At 38.6% G+C, this 22,034-nt stretch overlaps 1 protein-coding gene across 8 annotated transcripts in view; it reads right to left on the reverse strand.

The window, feature by feature from the left end:
• TMTC2 (transmembrane O-mannosyltransferase targeting cadherins 2) overlaps positions 1-22,034 on the reverse strand; it is a 369,395-nt gene that overhangs the window by 259,252 nt on the left and 88,109 nt on the right. For 6 of the 8 annotated variants that reach the window (XR_010830965.1, XR_010830962.1, XR_010830966.1 and 3 more), the window contains exon 2: positions 4,055-4,625. The exons of 1 other annotated variant lie outside the window; for it this stretch is intronic. Coding sequence is in view for 4 of the 7 variants with exons in the window: in XM_048061231.2 (XP_047917188.1) it covers positions 4,055-4,625 (571 nt within the window). In the remaining 3 variants the exon portion in view is untranslated. Of the gene's footprint in view, positions 1-4,054; positions 4,626-12,102; positions 12,207-22,034 lie in introns of all 8 variants that reach the window. One more of the 8 variants, XM_048061234.2, reaches the window with a different exon arrangement.

Consider the following 22,034-nt stretch of genomic DNA (forward strand, 5'->3'; position numbering starts at 1 on the left):
TCCTGCAATCCAATTTGTGGTTCATGTTCAGCTATAGATACCAGTAACTAATTCCACATGGGAGACAGACCTCCCAGGGCTGGGGGTGTTAGTCAAATAAGTGATGGGAAAAAAGAGGTGTCCTTATTTTAGTATAGGGAACCCTCTGTACTAACGATATGTTGATCTGGTAAAATGTTACCATACTATAGCAGTGGAACATTAATGGAACATACATCTGGTTTAGTTATTTCAGTAAGGCAGTTTGTACACATAAACCACATAGCAATAAATATTTTATCATTAGTATTATATTAAAAATGAATATTAAGTGCATTTGCCTCCTCTTTTTAACTGCTAATGCTGTCCAGCTCCATTCCCACATTTAAAGAAAAAAAAAAAAAAGGAAAAAAGGGCAGTACCATAGGGCTTATATTAGCTTTGTACCACTAATTGGACAGAAGGCTGTGTACAGCCATGTTGATTAATGGCTCTGCTCTCAAACTGGGGACTGCAAGTACAAAAGAATTAGGTCTCTGAATTTGCATAGTTTCTATAATTACAAACTTGATCACAGCTCTCTCCCGTAGTCAGGTTCCCCCTCCCACCCCTACACTTCTGGTAGTTTAACTTGTGCAAGTCTGACTGCTGACAGGTACAATCATTAGGTACATACGACAAATGACAACCCAATCAATCTGCATACCTGCTATGCAGTTTACGGTGAAAACAAGGTCTAAAATACCGAAAATCAACCAAAATCCCAGCCTTCTTCCATAAAGAATGCTTTGCCCCACTGCAGAGACAGATTTTTTTAATTGCTCTCACTCCAGACAACTCATTTACAACCGTAATAAATAATTTCCAACAAATTCTGCTGACTTAAAGACAGGGAATATATTCTTATCAGACCGCACTTAGAAAGCGAGTCAGACAGAATAAAATAGAACTAACCAAATCAAACTGGGTTCAGACTGACAACTTTGCCAGCCAGAGAGCAAGTATTGCAGGCAGACAGGAATACAACAAGACTTGGCAAAGGAAAAAAGATCAGCAGCCAAGTTCTACTGAATAACCAATATGTAGATGACAGGGAAAAGAGCTGGATAGTTTAATAAGCAGCTATGATATACATTTTTAAAAGTGTATTAAAAATAGCTTCTAAATAACGGGTAATGTTCATCTGCTCTGCTGGTGGTCCTGCTCTGCAGCTGCCTTGTTCAGAAGCCCTGCCAGTCTGTTCCAATCGCAATGGGATGCTGTCACGGACTTGATGTGACACATCGGGACTCACCGTGATCACAGGTGCAAGCCCACTAAATGGCTACTAGTCTTGTGCCACCACTTCATATTTATCTGACACTTGGCCCAATGATAAGAACAAAATTGGAAAAAATAAGGAAGAAAAAAAAAAACAGTCTTGGCACCCCAATGCCATCTCTTCCATCTGCTGGAGTATTTTTAAGGCTGTTTTTACCAGCTCATTCTCACTGACCGTCCTGAAGGCAGTCAGCGATGTTACAGTTCCTTATACATAATTAACTGTGTCTCAGTTCCCTTGGTGACATATTCTCAAAAGGCTTGCAGAAGCCAAAAGTGATAGTCAGTCAGCAAGCTAGCTCAAGTCCTTAACCACCCACTCCCCGAAATCCCTCGCTCTCAGTTCCTCAGTTCCTCGTTTCTGCCCCCTCACCTCAGCATTACTCTCAGTAGCTGTTTGCAGGGCAACAAAACTAACTGGATACAGCCAGGATACAGCCAGTATCCAATTCCTAGAGCCATATCTGGGATATTTGTTTTGTTTTTTTAAGGGTTATTTATCACCTGCATTTCCTCTTTGTTCCAGTTTCCAGCACAACCTTTGAAACAGCTGTGTCAGCTCAGTTGGACAAGGTTTAGCTTAAGGTTAGGTAGACTGAAAAGGGTAGGTCCTTTCAACTATTCCATTGCAAGGATGCTGCAGCATGCTGTTTATTCTGCATTCGGTTTCGTATTATTACTACATACTTACTCAGTACAGATTTAAGCTAACCGTCTTTTAAAAATTATTTTCCTCGCTTCCTTGGCTCCATTTTGCACTCTTCTCCTCCTACACAAAAGACCGTAACTTTTTTCTGGACCGATGTTTGATTTCTGATTTTTAATTTTATTTTTCTTCTACAATCTCCTTCCCACACTGAGAAAATGCAAAGCACAAGTTCCAGAACCCGTAAATTGATTCAATTCTTTCTAATTGTCCAGATAGTCTTAAAAAACATTTTTGAAACAAGACAGGGTTTTGTTTGGTAAGTTTGGTTCTCTTTTGTTTTAAACTGCACTCTGGTTTTGAAATACTCAAGCCAGTTGCTAGCACAGGAAGACACATCTGTAAATGGCTACTGTCATACAAGTTCCAGTACAGGAATGTCTTTTCAAGCAAAAAAGTATAGGCAACATTAAAGGAAAAAAAAATAATCAAAAGTTGATTTTGTTTGCTTAAGGAGATTTTACAGTTTGTTCTAGGAAGAAAGATTTTTTTAATTCTTACCAGGGACACGTTTTAAGGCCAAAACAACAAGAAAAAGGCAACACCCAAACAGTCTCAAAGAGATGTGGAGTTGAAAGCAGCTACATAATCTGTTTTGTTGGATTTTTTTTAATACCAAAATAAACTAGTCTTCATCATTGTATGTCTAAACCCAGAGAACCAAACTAAAACCAAAGCTTTTAGTAAGAAAACTTAGCTCTGTTGTTATTAGTTATTTCAGAAGAGATAAAATATCACTTTAAAACACCGTTCTTATATCACAGTCATTTCAAAATTATGTGAAAATAAATCTAAAAAGTCATTTCAAATCAAGGTGACAGCATCCAAATTGCCGTAGAGGTCTGGATTTGTCAAACATTGGTCAGATGCTACAATCAAAACCCAAATTTCCCAACTCCAAGTGGGAGTCATCCACTGGGAGTTGTCCCAAGTGGGAGATGCCCATCTCCAAGTGGGAGTGGCCGTTATCAAAGTATCCACTGATGTCAACTAAATAGCAGCCTTGGAAAATAATTTCCAGTCCTTTGATGGAGAAGGCCAGAGACAGTCTCACTAGACTTCTCTAAACAATATTTTATGTAAAAGGGTAAACTCAGGTACATAGGAAATATAAATAAATAGAGATAGTACTGGGCAATGTAATAATAATTAATGTTCTATACGTATGATATATATGAGTAAACAAAGCATAAGAAATTATACTGTCAATACATTTATTTTTGCCAGAAAAGTGCTTAACTAAGTCAACATGTCACAACAGCTTATCTGCTAACTATGAGAGACTACTTGCTTTCTTTTGACTCTATTTTCACTTATACAGTACTAGTCACTTGTACAGCAACTGACGTAATTGAATCTTGGTTTCAGACAGGGTATATGGGTACCACTAAAATACATGAGCTTTGGGGAGAAGTTAGAGAGGGTTTTGATGAGCTTTTCTTATTTATTTATTTCACTTGCTTGCCTTTAGGCCAGTTAAGTTAAAAAAATAGAAATATTTTGTTTGGTAAGGCAGTAAAAGATTTGAGTCACAGCTCCTACTAGGGGGAGAAAAAATACATGCCAAAGGCACGCACCCAGGTTCTGTGCAACTCTGTTAAACTAGAACAATAAAAGCACTATCTTTGCCTCAGGGAGCCTGTAGATGGTATCAGCTGCTGCACTTGCATGCCCAACCAAACTAAGCTGAGTTTGCAAGATACAAGAGGATAAGAGCATGAATGAGTTCTTTGCAAAAGGCAGCCAGATATCCAGTGCTTGAAGGTAAACAGAATGAGGAAAGAGCTGCTGGAAGCAAGGAAAGTAATTGAAAGAAACACATCCCCAGCGTCAAGTAATAGCAATGGGTAATAGCACATTGTTTAAACAAAATGTAAGAAGACCTTACTAAACTGCTTTAAACATACTTTCAGTATCAGACATCTGTGCGTATTTTTCAGAGTTGACTAAACTGCTAAGAATTATTGTGTGCTTGAAAACTCATTTAGCACCTGTTTAATAGTGACTGGTGCTTTATGAATAGTTTACTGGAAAAAAAAGGAGACTCACCTTGTATAAAGCAGGAATGATTTGATGCATTTTCAGGCGATGAAATACAAAGATATCGTACACTGCTGAAATTGCCAGAACAGTCACTCCTTGCTCCTTCCACAGCATGCTGCACCCAGCGCACACTCCCGTTCCCAAGATCCAGCCCCAAGTACTAGCTGAGGAACTTCTCGTAGAGCAGTGCTTCACGTAACACATCAGGGAAAGCAGAAAGAAGAGGCAGGCTCCGATGTCTGCCCTCCCCACAATCCCTGCTACGGCTTCAGTGTGGATCGGATGGGACGCAAACAGCAGACCTGCTATCAAGGTCCAGTACCCATCCCCAAAGAGGATCCTGGAGAAGTTTGTGAAAAGGCCTGTGACTGCAGCATGCAACAGGACGTTTACAAGGTGATAGCCCCATGGGTCCATCCCTCCAACAGCATGATTGATGCGGAAGGAGAGCGTGCAGAGAGGTCTGTATGACTTGTGGCTCCCACTGTGAGTGAGAAGTGTTCCCCAGAAGTCATTGTAGAATATATGCGTCCACGGTGTCTCTGGCAGAAGGTCCTGGTTTGTCTTGATGGCTCGGCTATAAAACACAAAAATTTCATTTCAATAGAAGGAAAAGGATACAAATGAAAGGTTGTGAAAATGTAATCACACTGCTACAGGAAGAAAGAATGGCATTGTTTTGATGCTGCTTTAATTCAAGTTTCGAATTTTTACAGGAGGTGTTAGAGAAGTCTGCATCTATTGACTTTTTGCTAAAGCAAAATTTCCATATAAATTGGCTTTTAAAACATTAGAAACAGATGTTATGCTGCTTCCATTAAATTAAAACACCCTTCAGTGGCATTCATCTGAATCTAACCCAGGAGTAATCGGTTAAGATTTGATGAGTTATAATTAAAATGTAAAAGAAATATGAAAAACTGACAAACGTTATTGTTGAAACAACTGATCCTCCAGTAATTCAGAACTAAAACCCCAACTGGCCTTTTATACTGAATTTTTAATTTAGATGTTGGAATGAAATCTCACTGACATGGATGAACAATAAACACAGAAAGTCGGTAGGAAGATGCAAATCTGTGGTGCTGTATGGGCACTCACACAACTTTCTCGTACATATTTTGACTGACAATATTTTCAGTTAATACCCTGCTAAAGACAGACAGCAGAATATTTTATAGGTGAAAATACATGTTCTCCTTAAATTTCTTATATTTACAGTTGAGGAAAAAATATATTTTTTTACATTGTATTAGCTTATGACTTCCAGTCTGTGTCAGCTTGATTGGGGGAAAAAGAAAACTGCAGTTTTCAGCATTTTTGTTTCCAACCACCCTGGCAAGGACTGGTGCCAGCCATTAGCAGTCTCCATCTCTAATTCAATACTGTGAAAATCTGTCCCCTATGTTTGTACAAATCTAATCATTTGCATTTAAAATTTATGCTGAGGGAGAAGGTGTGAGACCTGCTTAGCTCAAAATGATGGCTAGAATTTAATTAATTACTTGTCTTCATAACCAAAATTAAATTTAAGCTGTTCTGTAAAGGTGCTTTGTTTTTACTACTAAGCTTAACTCATTTAGCATTTATTTTATATGGGTAATTAAGAATCCAGCCAGTTCAAGACTCTACTGTTAAAAATATTAAACAAGAGAAATGATTTATCTCTATTTCTTTACTCATTCCCTCTTCCTGCCTTTCAAAAAAATACCTTCCCATAATTAACCATTTTTCAATTCAGATGATAAAGAAAAAAAACCAGTGTGAAATTCAGGCCAGTGTTGGAAATGCACTAGCCTAATTCATTTGCCCAAATTCGCCTCACATTCTCACCCCCAATGAAACAAGTCCCCTGCAACCTGTACCCAAAACCCAGTTTTTATGCTGTTAGTTTCGGGAATATTGTCTTGTTCTTTAAAGAAAAATGGTCAGACACCTATATGCTATGTCACAGGATCTTCATGCAAATGCTCTAAATAACATGCAGCTCAGCATTTCCATTGTCTAGCGCACACTGCTGTAATGCTTTCAGACACGCTTCCTCCCGGCGTGTCCTTTTGTCTCTGTGCACATGGAGGTTATGAAGAGGTCAGCTTAAATCCCTTAAAGATCTGATGATGCCTTCTAGAATGCCTGAAAATTTTCATTTTGACTTCTGCTTATGCAGTGGATCAGGTTGCTTCTATTTGTTTTCCCAACCCCACACACATTTTTCTCATTTCAGTCCAGTCACAAAAGAACACTGGAAGAAAACAAGATCTTTGTTTTCACATTATTTATCTTGTCCTTCCGCAGAGTCCCTTCCTGAAATCTAAGTCCTCTGTTTGTGATTTCAGTTTGTAGAAGCACTCTCAGAATCACCATGAGGAAAAAAAAAAAAAAAAAAAAAACACTAGGAATTCAGTAAAAGTAAAACAGGTGTTAGGCTAGAAATATTCCTTTCTCTTCTAAGAAAAGAATAGTATGTAAGACTACAAGCTCCTGAACAGTGAGTGGTGTTAAGAACGGCTATCAGATGTCAGAATTTAGAGTTGAAACCCTGAACTACAAACACATTTTTTTCTTGGGGAAATGCTAAAGAAATAAGTGGCAGCAAATAAGTTGCCACTGCAACTGCCCTCCTCAGAGGCTTAGTGCTCTGCTGCAAAAAGGCTAGATAGCAAACACGTTAGTCCTAGGAAATGTACGGTTTTGTATCTTTTGCAGATGTGCCCATTTCCAATACTTCCATTTCCATACAACCACTTCGTAAGAGAAAAAAAAGTAACCGTACACATCTATAAAACATATATATATATATATATACATGTACACATGTATAAAGCTACTGGTACAGATGTATAAAACAACTCCACACTGCATTTAATAAGAAAAGGGACCGGCTCTGTCCCTCTAAGTGAACAGCTGCCCTACCATTCCTTCCCACGCAGCATGTATCCCCTTGTTGGTCTCTTCCTTGCCAAAAGTAAACTGCTTTCCTCAAAATCATAAAGAAAGCTATTGTATATTCTGAAGGCATTAATTCAGTCAAATTTCATTTACAGCCTTAAGAACAAATTTGATGCAAGCCTGATCCTTTCCTGTTCAGTCCTGCTCATATTTAAAAAAAATAAACAGCAAGCCTTGTAGATACAGTATTGATCATCCTGTATTTGGCTACAAAATTCATCAGACAATTGTGAAATATATGTAGTTTCTCATGCGTGTAAAGGTAGCATAGGTTAATACCTGTCAGCATGAAAAATACAGGAACTGCTGGTTCCAGCTTACTCAACAGCCCAATCATATCAAATGTTGGACCCTCTGTGAGACAGGATTTGAAATAAAGTTCTTTCCACACGATTATTTTTTGTTAAATGTTTGAATGTAACAACAACAAAATAGTCTAGTTAATGTTTTGGGATACTGGAAACACTAATGCAAGAGATGAAGCTAGATGTCAGACAGCAAAGAAGCGCGTCTCACATTGGCTACTTAAGCTTCAACTGCTACTCTATTTCACGTTATCAAACGTAATAAAATCCACATTCGGTCAACATTTCACTTGACTGCACAACAGGATGCAGGAAAATGAATATCTGAGGTACCAGAGCCAGGCATTTCTAAGCCATTTTGCTCTAAGAATCAAAAGCAGAAAAAGTCTCCAGCTTCCCACAGCCTGGCCAGGCCCAGCCATAGGCCCCCTGAGCCAGGCCCTCCCACAGGCCCATGGCCTGGCCCAGCTGCCCCCAGCTGCCCTGCTCCTATCTAGTGCGGCCCCATCTTTCTTTAATTATTAAATTAACAAGCTGTTAATTCTGCTGCAGTAGTGGTGCTTAGTCACTGATTTCAACGGCAATTTTAAAAGCCGTCCCTCTTAATGCCCTGGCAGGCAGTGCTGACATGTCCTTTATAATGCCTCTGCACTCGCAGCGACTGGGGCTCTCCACAGATAGAAAATGTTATTAATTGCTGGCTTCAGGAAAGACTCTGGGATAAAGGAAACTACAAAACGCCTTTTTAGCCTTGTCTTCTCCTTCTCCTTCACTCACAGTTTACCTCCAGGTTACGTCCTGCAGATTAGTCCAATCTTGCTAATGGGCATAACGAGAGAAACTCGCCAACTGCAGTCATCACTCTTAAAAAGAGCTGTAAACTCTGCTCTCGCTAAAAGGCAGCAGGTCACAAGGGAAAGCCGTTTTTCAAAGCTCCAACACAACTGGCATTTTTACTTTCAAGCAGCCTCAGATAAGGCTTGCAGACTCAGCCAGGGAACTCGCTTTCGTCAATTTTTAATGCCTGCCCATTTCACGCATCCCAGGAGAGTGGGATATCTTATTCAGTGTACAACAAATGGATCGGTTTGAGAGGGGGGAAAAAAAAAAAAAAAGAATCATAGCCAGCTATCAATACTTTAAAAATAGAAGTCGGAAGAAAGACAAAAGCTGCACGGGAAAATCATCTGCTTATCTACTCAAAAGATTCCTTCTGCCTCCTGCTTTATAAACTGCTGATTTGCCTGGGTCAGTACACACCTTCATCACAATTCAAGTAAGATTTTTTTCATCAAACTCAAATAATGCTGGAGACCCAGCAGTTCACACACGCACATATACATGCATACAAAAAAGCCCAGATGTTTTTAAAATTAACAGCTCTATATGTCCTAAACTTCTGCACTAGTGCTAAACCGATCCAGGTGTTAACACCAGGGTAAAAAAACAGATGCAACATTCTAAAGTGATTTAACGCGTTAAGCCATATGTCCAGCTTCAATATTGCTAATGGTCCCCATATGCTGAAAATGAACATCAGCATTTGAAGTATGGAACATATTTTTAAGAAAAAGGAGAACTCCCAAATGTGCACACAGGAAACTATTGCCCAGCCTTCTCTCACATAAAACAGATAGGCAGTGATGGACTGGCAAGTCTCTACTTGGAGGTTCTTCCTTGTTTTTCCTCAAGATCATTTTAGAATATTTTTCATTTACTCCCTTTTCATAAATAACAATGGAAAAGTACCCTAGAGCGTTTTTACAGTATATCTTAACGAGTCATGCTAAGGACGCTTACGAGATTACATATTACCTATAGAGACAACAAGCCTGAAAAAAAAAACTGCCAGAGACTCTTTTTTGGAGTAGAAATTAGCTTCACATCTCCCAGATACACAGTAGCTGAATCTACCTTTCCAAACTACTCACAGGCTATTTGTTAGGCAGATGTGTAGTCAGAAAGCAGGCAAACAACAGACATCATCTATTGTACATGCCTACATCTAATATAGATGGTTGTCTGTTATATATGCATATAAGTCTATGGGGCCTGATGGGATTCATTGCAAGGTAGCCAAAGAGCTGTCTGATGTCATCATGAGACCTCTCTCAATTATTTTTCAATGGTCTTGGGAATCTGGAGAGGTCCAAGTTGACTGGATGATGGCAAACGTTGTCCCTGTTTTCAAGAAGGGCAAAAAAGAAGACCCTGCTAATTACAGGCCTGTCAGTCTAACTGTAGTGCCCACTAAAATTATGGAGAAAATTATTCTGGAAGTTACTGCAAAACACCTGAAGGACAACGTGGTCGTTGGTCATAGCCAACACAGGTTCACGAGGGGAAGGTCCCACTTAACAAACTTCCTTTTATGACAGGGTCACCCATCTAGTTGACCAAGGGAAGCCAGTTGATGTCATCTTCTTGGATTTCAGTGAAGATTTTTTTACCGTTTCTCACAGTATCCTTCTGGTCAAAATATTCAGCATACAGCTAGATAAATATATAATGTGATGAGAGAACAATTGGCTGAGGGGAGGCCTCATGGCAGCCTGCAGCTCCCTCACAAGGGGAGCGAAGGGGCAGGTGCTGAGCTCTGCTCTCTGGGGACAGCCACAGGACCTGAGGGAACGGCATGGAGCTGGGACAGGGGAGGGTCAGGCTGGGTGTTAGGGAAAGGTTCTTCACCAAGAGGGTGGTCGGGCACTGGAACAGGCTCCTCAGGGCTGTGGTCATGGCACCGAGCCTGCTGGAGTTCAAGAAGCGTTTGGACAACACTCTCAGACGCATGGTCTGATTTTTGAGTGGTGCTGTGCGTACCCAGGAATTGGACTTCATGATCCTTGTGGGTCCTTTCCAACTCAGGATATTCTATGACTCTGTAATTGTCATACTTTGGACAATTCTCATACATGACCACAGACTACAGTATACATATAGTCTGTATTGACAGCATAAAAGGAAAAAAAATCAGAAAATACTATCTCGTGCATAGATATGTCTTATGAGCAATAAGCATAAGTACATGAAAACTCATTCATTTAAATGTTTAATTATAGACTCAAGGGAACTAGTTACCGTTCTTGTAGATGTCTGGCGGCAATTATATCTTGGATGTTCTGTTTTAAAATTCATTCCTTCTCAACAGTTGTGAAAGTGGAATTTATCTACATACAACTCCAGCAGGCTGTAAAAACTTATCGGTGCCACTTCACAAAAAAAAAGGTATCTGTATTGTATATTGACTAGGGACACCTGCAGGAGACCAAATTACGTGCATCCTCTGGGTTTCAGATTGCAGCTATCAGTTTCTCTTAAGAACAAATATTTAGGTGAATCTCTAAAGAACGGCCAATAACTCAGATGTTTTCAGACAGGAAATACTGGGTAACAAGTAGCTAAGTGATATATAGGATCCTGAGTTGCTGGCTGTGAGACCAGGACTATACACACCAAACACTGCAGAAAAAACACCTACATTCAAATCATATTTTAAACTAATTAAAGCAATACCTAACACCACCAAAGGGAAATAAAGTGTCAGTAAACTAGTGCTTAGCTAAATTCTCCCAATAGTTCAGTCCTTTTCTTCCTGTTTAGAAATACCTGAATGCATCCAACTCAGCGCTCATACATGAAAGATGATATATTTTTAATATAATATTCCTATCTTGTATAACTGCTGGTGAAAGCTATTAACTATGCAGTTTGTATAGGAGAGTATATAAATAAATGATAACATTATTTACAGGTTTTGGAATACTACTGTCCTTTAACAGTAATTTCATAGCCAACTTAAGTTTAGTACCAGAACAAACAGAAACCACAAGTAACAGGACTGTAAGTAGTGTCTTTCTCATAAAACTTTTGGGGTGATACTTTCCTGAATTAGATATAAGCAGAATGGAAAGATCCATCAGTGAGACAACTATACTATACCCTCACATACTTGCAATTGCCATCAAAAAGGAAGACAGAGAAAAAAATCAATAAAAAAAAAATCACTGTCAAAAGTTATGGTCTTGTTTCACAATATAGATGTAGACTTTCTAAGATTTTTCTAAACTGCACAATGTCTTTTAAAGGAATCGATCATTTAAAATACACAATGCACATCTGTAGAGTATAATGGAAATAAATACATTTAACAAGGTAACTTCAATTCCATCAGTTGTGGTTTGATTCTTCCACCAGTAGGCTACAATTCAATAGCCCACCGGCTGTAGCTTTCTAGACCTCTCTAACTTTCCAACTAAAGACGCACAGTGTTATTCTGAAGAAGGAATGGCATCCTGAACCAGTGGTGGTACCCATATATAACACCAGGTGCTGTCAAGCACTGCTTTAACTACACTGAAGCATGCTGCAAGCATTGATTTTCTTATTGACCAAAAGAGCTTTGAAAACTTTAAGCTGCTAAAGGTTCAAAACATTTTGGTTACAAGAAGGTTGAGTTGGCCTGAAAAATCTTTTCCTCCCAGAACATAAATATTTCAAAAGCTAACCATAAAGGCTTCAGACTGTATCCTTCTCCATACTATAAGCCCTTTCGTTTCTAAGTGTGTCCTCATATGCTAAAAGAATCTGGCTTTAATATTAACCCTAAGGGCACCTCACTTCCTCTCAGTTCAATCTTTTGCTTGACGTAACAAACACTAAAAGATGGACTACGTGAAATCTGAAACTCTGATGTCAACTGCCTGGTTTAGGACTAGTTGATTATTCAGACACAGGTAAGAAACATGCTGGAGGGAAGCAAGAAAAGAAATTAATAATTTCTGTTTCCAAACAATGGCATACCATCAGGTTTCTCTCAGGAGGTAGCAGATACACACAGTGGGAGAAGATGAGCTCCTGTCTTTGTGTCTGTTCCCCACATTTCTTCACCTACTTGTGCAATAGGTCTACAAAGAAGCATTTATTGAAAAAATGGTTAAATTACTAAACCAGAAAATGTTTTCTCCGTTTCTCACAGCTGTTACATACGCTAACCTCTCCCCACCACGCCATGTAATACAAATTTTCTAATCCTGTTCCCCTAAGACTTCAAGATATTCAGTATTTGCCTGATAACATATTCCTTCAAATACATATTAAAAGTTATTCTTTACAAATATTCTTCAGTGCAAACTACTGCCTGGCAATAGCTCATGATTTATTTCACACACGCACACGTGCACACACACAAACGCATATATATATATGTATGGGTAAAAATGTAATTCCAAGCTTCTGAAGCGTGGTCAGAATTCATAGCTGAAACCTCTGCTGCCCTTTTCAAATCTATTTTAGATGATAAAAGTGGGCCCAGCAGGCCTTATTAGATTTACTGTTCCACAGAAGAACATGGCAGTACCCTATTTCTCTTCCCTACTTCCCTTTGAGAAAATAAAACATAAATATTATTTTTTTTGCCATTTCACCATACAGCTACTCACAACAGTACAATTATCTCTAAGGAAAAAGACATTTTAAGGCTTGAGAATACAGTAGTTACAGTGGAAATGTTGAGACTCTTAGCTAGATTCATAGGACAGACATTAAACTACTTTTTCTGACAAGCCACCTACTGAATATACATAAAGCCTTTCCAAAACATGTATATTTTAAACAATTATATGAAAAACAAGGCATACCTCCTGTACCACTACTGAAGAGCTTATCAGTCACATATCAGTCCCACTAACAGTTCTATATTCTTTTCAGTACATGGCAGACTATTCTGAGGAAGCAAAGCTCAGTCATTTAATTTTTTAAAACTTACATCTTTTGTGATTCAAGTCTATTTATTGACAACAGTTTCAGAAAGTTCAGGGTGATTGTGCATAATTATGCCTAAACACAAGCTTCTTGTGTACTCCCAATTTAAAGCCTGAAAGACTTTTTAGGCAGCTGACTTTTATTTTTAGTGAAGCATTGAAAAGAATGCCCAGGAACACGTACACACATAAATATAGAAATAATGAGTAGAGGAGAAACTTCTGAACCACAACATAATGTACATAATGTACAGACAGCGTCCTTTTTATCTTTTACTTGGGGGGAAGGAGAGGAGGTTACGTGAGGGAGTGTGGTTTGGTTATAAAGGGAAGTGTCAATTTATTTTGTATAAATTCCTTAACTCAAGCCTTTTATTTAGGCGCCCAGAAAGCCTTCATTAACAGAGGTCTGGTCTAAACTTAAAGTTTTACTGCTTTAACTAAAAGGTATCCTACTAAATCTGTTTAGTGAAAACAAATACCCAGAGGTCAACTTTAACCTTACACTAGCTTTAGAACCCATATTGAAGAAATGTCCATATTTGGGGGAGGAAAAAAAAAAAGGCAGCCCCAGACCAGCTACTGTTGGTAATATTTCACTGCAAGAGTCAACTGATTCAGACAGCAGTCAAAATCACAGTGGCTTTCCTTCCTTTATTCAAAGCACTGCAAAGCCCAGATCCCTCAATGCTAAAAGCTATCAGCCATGGAATTTGTGTACACCCCAAATTCTCCTCTCTCGAAAGAGTCTCCCCTTCCCTCCCTTCAACCCCATCTGTAAGTTGCATAAATGCGTAAAAACAGTGTTCTGACCCACAGCAATTGCACACACAAAGATGTAGGCTGATGACATGCCCCAAAATTTCTACTGAATGCTTGCCTTCCAGCTCCTCCTCCTGCTCAACAACTGGGAACAAAGCATTTGCACATTGATAACTACCAGAAACCAAAAGTTGGGAAAAAAAAAAAAATCTAAGATTGTAATGTGGTGACAAATTTTCCCATCAAAAAGCATCAGGCTTTAGAAAACCAAGTGCCAAAATCATTTTGCAAGTGCTTATGAACATTGCACTTAAAATTTTTAATACAATATTTGCATTGTCCTAACCTCAAGCTGGACATGATTTTTTGTTCCAAATTTCATAGACTAAGTTCCTTCTCTGCACACCTGTAAAAATGCACAATTAATTTTATGTAGGAAAGTAAGTAGGAAAATAAGCATTTTCCACTTTTCATCCCCTTCCCTATCTAAAGGCTATCATAGAATCATGGAATCGTAGAATCATTAAGGTTGGAAAAGACCTCCAAGATCATCTGGTCCAACCGTCACCCTACCACCAATGTCACCCGCTAAACCATGTCCCTAAGTGCCACATCCAGCCTCTCCTTGAACATCCCCACGGATGGTGACGCCACCACTTCCCTGGGCAACCCATTTCAATGCCTGACTGCTCTTTCTGAGAAGAAAATAATAGCAGATTTTTCATTTAATCATATTGTACAGCACAAGCATTTTCCATTAAGGTTAAGTACACTTCAGTATCTTACAAACAGTTATTCTGAGGACTTAATTATTTTCTTTTTTTTTTTTTTTGTACTAAAAAAGCAGAACACTTAGGTATCTTTTCTTGTAGCATCATCCATTTTTAGTACAAAATTAGTACATTAGTACATTTAGTACATGCCTTCAGAAGGCACCCAATTCTGTACATGAGATACTGCCCACATAAATATATTAAAACTTCAAAAAGTGCCATCTTTAGACAGCAACTTCCATATAGAGGGGAAGTGGAAAAAAAATATTTTTTTTTCTTTTTTAAAATCAGTCTGGTCTAAGGAACCCAACAGATGCCACTGGTCCAAAATTATCACTGTTTTCCAACTCCAGTTTACTAACTTTTCTGATATGCCGTCACATGTGACTGTGGTGACAGCACTATTTATAGCAATACACTAAATAATATTAGGAGGTCAAGGAAGCTCTCCCTGAGGATTGAGCAACTAAATTATGCTGAGTCAGCTCCAAAGTCCAGCTACACACATGAATCAAAGATGCTGCCATTTCAGTGAAGATATTCAAAGATACTGCCATTTCAGTGAAACTATCTGAGGACAAAAAGAGAAACACCAACCAACATACAAAGCAAAGCATGTTTAACTTGATGGAAGAAAAGCAGCATGAAATTTTAACATTTAAGATGTTAAAATAAAATCTTAGGTTTACATTGCTCTCTGTTGATAGTTTACTCACTAGTGAATCTACCAAAGTAATTAAAGTATCTTTTTAGAAGATTTAAAAATTAAAAAAAAAAAAAAAAGTGCAGCATTTTTCCTTGTCAGAAGAGGATTTCTATTAAACAAATTTCCTACAGAATATACACAGGGGCCAAAATCTGGCTAGAAAACATTTGTGATGGATGGAGTTGAACTCTACCCTTAGTCTTTGCCACAGAAGACAGGTCAGACAAATTCCTGGAAGCACCCACCCCGCACCCTCCCCCGCTCTCCCCCCTCTAAGTAGTTCAGTATAGTCTTGGATGAATGAACTTTCTCTTTCCAGCTCTCCAACTTTTCTACAAAAGCACTGTGGGAAGCCCTTCATAACCATATTTTAACAGAGCAGGCTGGCACCCACCCATTCGGAAGGTGTTGATCCCACTGAAAAAAAAGGTTAAAATGAGTTTTAGTGATTTGTTTCATCTTTGTGCCTCAATCCCAGATGCAGAGATCGATTAGAGGGAACAAATCTTTGTGGCACGCCATAGCAATTGTGAAACACTAGAAATCTAAGCCTACTGCAATGTTTAAAATAAATTTTATTTTCTCTTAATTCCGTGGTTAAGAGCACCCAGGTAGCAGCAACAGCTTGGGATTGACATAAAAGGACTAATCACAGTTATTTTAGTAAAGAAAATAAGGACTTTATAGTCACCATTACGTGGTAGTCTGCACCGAACATACTCCAGAGGATTTTAAAGGATGCTGTCAAAGATTGAGCTAAAAAGCCAGGAAATGACAAATTAGTTGAATTATGTTATCAGAACACACAGGATCAAATTCTGATTTCTGCGTTATTAGCGTTAATCCACATTAGCATTGGAATAACCTCCAATTTATGTCACTGAAACCAGTAGGGTTATGTAATCAAGTGCAATTGGGATAAGCTTTTATAGTCTTTCAGAAGACTTTTTAGATTTCCAAGCACAAAAACAAAACAACCAGAAACCATTTCTTCCTGTGTTTTTGAGCAGCTGTTGGGATGCAGGCACTAAGTAATAAGGATCTCAGACAGCAATTCAGGGAAACTGAAGCCATTACTAGAATCATGTACGAGATCAACCTTCCCAACTATACCATTACAGCTAAGTAAAGTTAAGCAGAACTACAAGAGAAACCAGCACTGAATGGAAATGGCCAGATTTTTAAGAGTCTCCAATTCTACACTAGCAAATCTGCTTGCACTTTTTCTCCACTAGTGATTTGTGTGCCATTTTATGTGTTTTTATAAAGCAGGTTTAACTTTCCTAAGAAGTACCCTTTTAAAAAATGAAGATCTCTGGGAAGATTAAGTCAGTAGTTAGCTGCTAGGCTCAACTTCCTACCGTAACATTTAAGTCCAAAAACCCTTGACAGCAGCACAACAGAGGACTACATTTTTCCCGGTAGCTGAGGAATGTGAATGCCACAAAAGGTTACGGTATTTCATAACTCTGGCTTTTTAACAATGACAGCTGTAGGTTCTGCCTAAAGACAACTACAGAGGAAAGCCAATAGAAGAGAACATAAAGCACAAGTACTACCGAAAGCTTTAAAAAAAATTATGAACAGTTTGCTTCTTTTAGTAGTCCACATCAAACACAGAAATGGTTTGTAGGGAAACAATTCATACGCAGTGTTTTAGTAACGTGGAAGTTGTGTGTCATCTCTTAAATTCTAGCACTGCTAAGGGACAGTAATAATTTTGCCTTCATTATTCACACAAGCAGGGTTGGTTGAGATCAGAATATGAAGAAACTTGAAATGTGGAAAAAGAGTCTTGGATAGATGAGAAGGGAGAGACGCAACCGAGTGGAACAGAAGTGATCCAAAGGAACCAGCGAACAGACTGCCTGGAGAGGTTAGTCAGCACGTACAGACTTCAGAAAAACGGTGGGTACTACAGTGTTGTATTTGTTGACAAGGCTAACGTATTCTCTTCAAATACCTCAGCTTCTCACAGAAGGCTGGAAAAAATACTAAATTTCACCTCAGAGAGAAGCTTCAACTTTACATGCCTGTAACTTGAACAGAGTTGGTTTTCTGCTAGGGATCTACATGTGTTTAATATATAAATCATCTAAGAAATAAATTGCAATGCCTCACCCCACCCCACCCCTAGTCCCCAAAGAGAAGCAGCCCCTTTTGAATCTTTACATAAACTACAGTGCATACACCTATCACCTACAGAGTTGGGGAAGGTTACCTCTGCAGAGTTCAAGGCTCCCTCTTTGCTGTCTCCCATGGCATTACAAGCCACTGAAAGTTTAATGAAGAAAATTATAGTTTGCTAGAGCATATAAAACAGCAGGATGTATTTATTTCTGCATAATAAAACCAATGTAGAGTAACATAAGGAATAAGCAGTTTCTGCTCTACAAGACTTGCGTCTTCTTCTGGGGCTCTACACTGCATCTTGCTACAAAGTTATTGGGAATTCAAGATTTATTTCTCTTCACAGGAAATTAGCTGTTTGGAATAATAATGCTGTGCATGCATCATAAATATCCCAGCTTCTTAACATGGGATACACAGGCAAACACTGAGAAATGAATTATGACATACAGCCAATAAATACAGCTATCCAATGCACCCATCCCATCCACGAAGACAACGTAGCACTGGAGGCCTATTCATTTTTCAGCACAGACTGCTGTGTTCTTTCGATGAATTCTGAAGAAATACTGAGATAAGAAGACAATGCTATCCAAATGCATTAGGAAACCTTACCCAGATATTGCAAGCAATAAGGCATACCTATCTCATTCAAATCCGCTTCATCACCCTCTCTCATTCTTTCTTAATTCAGTTGTAGGATAAAAGCCTGTAGAAATCAGTGAAGAACAGAGGCAGATGTTCGTGAGAGGCGCTGTGAGCCCACAAGAAACCCACAAAGTCACCATCACGTTTCCAGACTCACTGGGGGTTCGACGTCCCACCCTTGGAAAAGGAACCAAGTCTAACAGGGAGCTGCAGCAGCATGCACTATCAGGATCCTTTCACCAGAAGGCACTCGACTTGAATCCCACACTTAGAGTGAATGCTTAACCATCAACTATTGAGAAAGATAAAATGATATTTCTAGATATATGAGCTGCTGTTATTTTAATATCACAGACCATTGCTACAAGCCAACAAAACAGATGAAAGTTTTAAATTAAAGGTCACTTCTGTGGGCTGATATTCTGCAATTTTATATATAAATCAAGCCAGGTGACTTATTTCCAATAGCTATGAAAATAATAAAAATGGTTTCAATGACCTCAGAGATATATATGCTTATTTGTGGTTGTGGCCCCAGGCAACCCTGAAATCAGCAATTCCATTAAGTCAGAAGCATGGCACACAGCCAAGCTCCTGTAAGAGTTAAAGGTCCTGCATATACTTTCTTTGTGTGTTTATTTGAATAGAATGGTGACTTTGGATTTTGGGCCACCCATCACTTATAGACCTCCCATTACATTTAAAAGAACTGTTTGGCCAAAACTTAACATACACCAGTCAGCTTTGGGATACTAGCTTTTTAAACAAGATGTAAAAACATCAAAAATTGAAACAAGGGGGAAGAGAGATCAAAACGGAGTTCGTTTATCTGGAGATATTTTAATGTCTATTTTCCTCTAAAGATAAGACATACAACATTTGTGGTGCAGTTTAATTACAATAATAAGATAAAGAACTTACATGCTGTTTCAAAGCCAAAATAAATACATACGAAAACACAGACTGTCCAATATAATAAGAAATAATGGTGACAATTACCAGAAGACAAAGAAACTACTTCAGGACACCATACTGTTTAAAAAAAGAAGGAAAAAAAAAAAAAAAAAACCTTTTTTTCCTTTCTTCTCCAGGGTCACAAAAAGAAGCTGTAACAGCTAACATATAATCCCGAAAGTCACAGTGATGTGGGTATATTAGAAACAAATTTTTCAATGTTCAGGTCAGGATTACTGGCATTTGCCAGTACTCTTAAGGACACCCTGCTACTAAATAAACGATCTGTTTCTAAATCTGGACTCCAGAGCTGCAAAAGCCATCATGAATTACATTTTCATTCAGAAGCTTCAAACCATAAAAGTTTAAATTGAGGAATAACTAACACGGGAAAACATCAGTGTATCCTATTTCTCTATATACAGTTGAGCCCTCTCAAATGAGAGAAATTCATAAGGAAAAATGCTACACCTAATGACGAGTAGGGGAAAGCATGATTCAAACTTGCTAGTAAATATTACGCAAAAGCTATACTCACTGGTCTATGGCCCAGCAAAGCTGTGGATGCCTCATCCCTGGAGGTGTTCAAGGCCAGGCTGGACGAGGCCCTGGGCAACCTAATCTAAGGGGTGGCATCCCTGCCCGTGGCTAGGGGGTTGGAACCAGATAACCTTTTAAGTTCCCTGCCAACCCAGGCCATTCTATGGTTCTGTTTTTTCTCGCCAATGGTACTGGTTTTTACCACAAGAGTTCACTCTCAAGGACAGCAAGTGCTAAATTGATACAGATTAAGAGAACAAAGTTTTCAGAGCTCACTAACAGTAGTCTCCCTGATCCATCCTGACATTCACAGCCCCATCTCCATTTTACACTGCATATACTGAATGGAAGAAAGTAGCAAGCAAATTGCTCTAGAATAGGGACTGAACATGCATGTTTTTTTCTTTGGCCAGGTACTACAATGGAGGTTGTTAAGTACCGGTTCCAGCCTAGCTGTGTACCACTTGGAAATAAGGCATAAATTACTGAAGTATGTATACGTGTACATTGAAATTTAGGACCTGCTGCTTTAGAAAGTTGATTCAGTGCTAACATCTAAAGCTTTAAATTTGGCTCCTGAAACAGAGAATAGTACAGAAGCATACCCATTTACCATGTATCAAAAAGGGAGTCCATTGCACCTCCCAGCAATAATAAAAATCAATAAATAAAACAGATTTATTATTTATTTGTAGAATAAGTTAAAAATGAAAGTGCTTGTGTCTTTATGGATTTAAATAGAGAGAGGAGAGCACTGCCAAGAACCGCAGAAGCTCTGAGATTTGCCACTCCACCTTTCCTGGCTGCCACGAGAAGACAATGGTAGCTCTAAGCTGAACTTCATACCCCTCCTATCACCAAATGGACACACTCATGAAGAAAAGTTGTTCATTAAGCCCAGAAAAACGCAACGCATCAAACCGATTAGAACCTGTTCTTTGAAAGACCACATCTGAGTTAATCCTGAAAAATGGAATTGGATAGAAGTGCACAAAAATATTTACATTTCACACACACATAAATGTTTTTATGGCCTGCTCAGCTAAACCATTTAAAAAAAAAAGAATTGCAGTAGAGTACACACTATGCAAAGCACAGGTGTAGCTACTGCAGCATGTATCATACCTGCCAGTTCATTGGGTTCTCTCCTTAAAACTAAAAGAAAAACTAGTTTGCAGATAGCTCTCTCCGGTAAGACACCCCCTTGTGCTGGCGACACAAGGCTTCCTTCCCACCAGGCATGTTTTGTCTTTGTGAAATTAACTTAAAGCCAGTAACAACAACCCACCCCTTCCTCTTGGTATTTATTACATGGCTTCTTACTGTCTGAAGGATGCTGATGTCTCTTGGATACGTTTCTCTAATTTTTCAGAACTTATTTTAGATGCCGTGTAATGACTTTTAAACTGAAGTTTCATGGCAATGTTTTTCAAGCTCAACTGATTAAAGCTTGTTTAATGAATCTTGAAGAAAATATATTATTCACCTTAATGAGAATTTATGCAAATCACTGCCACTAGCTTCTGCAAAAAACCTTTTCAATTAATTATAATTAGACTTTTTAGTTTTAGGCTTCTAGTTTTTTTCTACTGGGAAATTATAAGCATGAATTTATTTTCTTCTTCCTTTTTTACTCCTTGGATTTTAGGATAGTCATTTTATACGAAAAATAAAAACAGTATTCAAATAGGCACGTTCCCTAACGCTTCTGAAACTCTCACAAATATGGAAAGACCTCTTTCTCTAAATAGAATATTGTACAAATATTCTTTCTACACATTTCAAGGGCATTTCAGTAGGTTGCGTATTAAACACTGTTGTAAAAAAAACTTGCCTAACTGGATAAACTGTACTTTGAGTATAGCCCATCAAGAAGTTGCAACTCAGAAAGAATATTGCACTTACCAGTAATAATTTCTGAACTATTTTTGCAGGTGTGGATTTACAGTGAAAAACATAGTGCAGAACTCTGTATTGCAGAGATAAGTAAGTTAGAGGTTACTATGACTAATTCAAATATTAAGAAGCTCCTTATATAAAGGTGAAATTCTTATTACATTGCAACTGATTTCATAAAATCAGGTGCTTTTAGCTCTTTCGAATAAAGAACCACCATTTCGGTACTAATTGTAACTGCTGAAGCCAAGAAGAGAAGGCAGCAGAAGATTGTCACTGCAGTCTTCCTAATGGAGAGTCTTCGTTCTGAAGAACAGCGCAACTCCCATGAACCTTGCATGTTCCCCTCGGGCTGCACAGGAGCAGAACCCAGCAAACACTTAGGTCTCACCCTCTTCCTTGGACTGTGAAATACCATCCCAGACCCAATCTTGAATTATTCAAGCCTCTTCCAATTCCCTTTCAGCCTCAATTCCCTTCATCAGCACAAATACAAGCTGGGAAGAGAAGGGATTGAGAGCAGTCCTAATGAGAAGGCCTTGGGGGTTCTAGCTGATGAGAAGC

The sequence above is a fragment of the Anser cygnoides genome, chromosome 1 (genome assembly GCF_040182565.1).
Source record: "Anser cygnoides isolate HZ-2024a breed goose chromosome 1, Taihu_goose_T2T_genome, whole genome shotgun sequence".
NCBI classification, from domain to species: domain Eukaryota; kingdom Metazoa; phylum Chordata; class Aves; order Anseriformes; family Anatidae; genus Anser; species Anser cygnoides.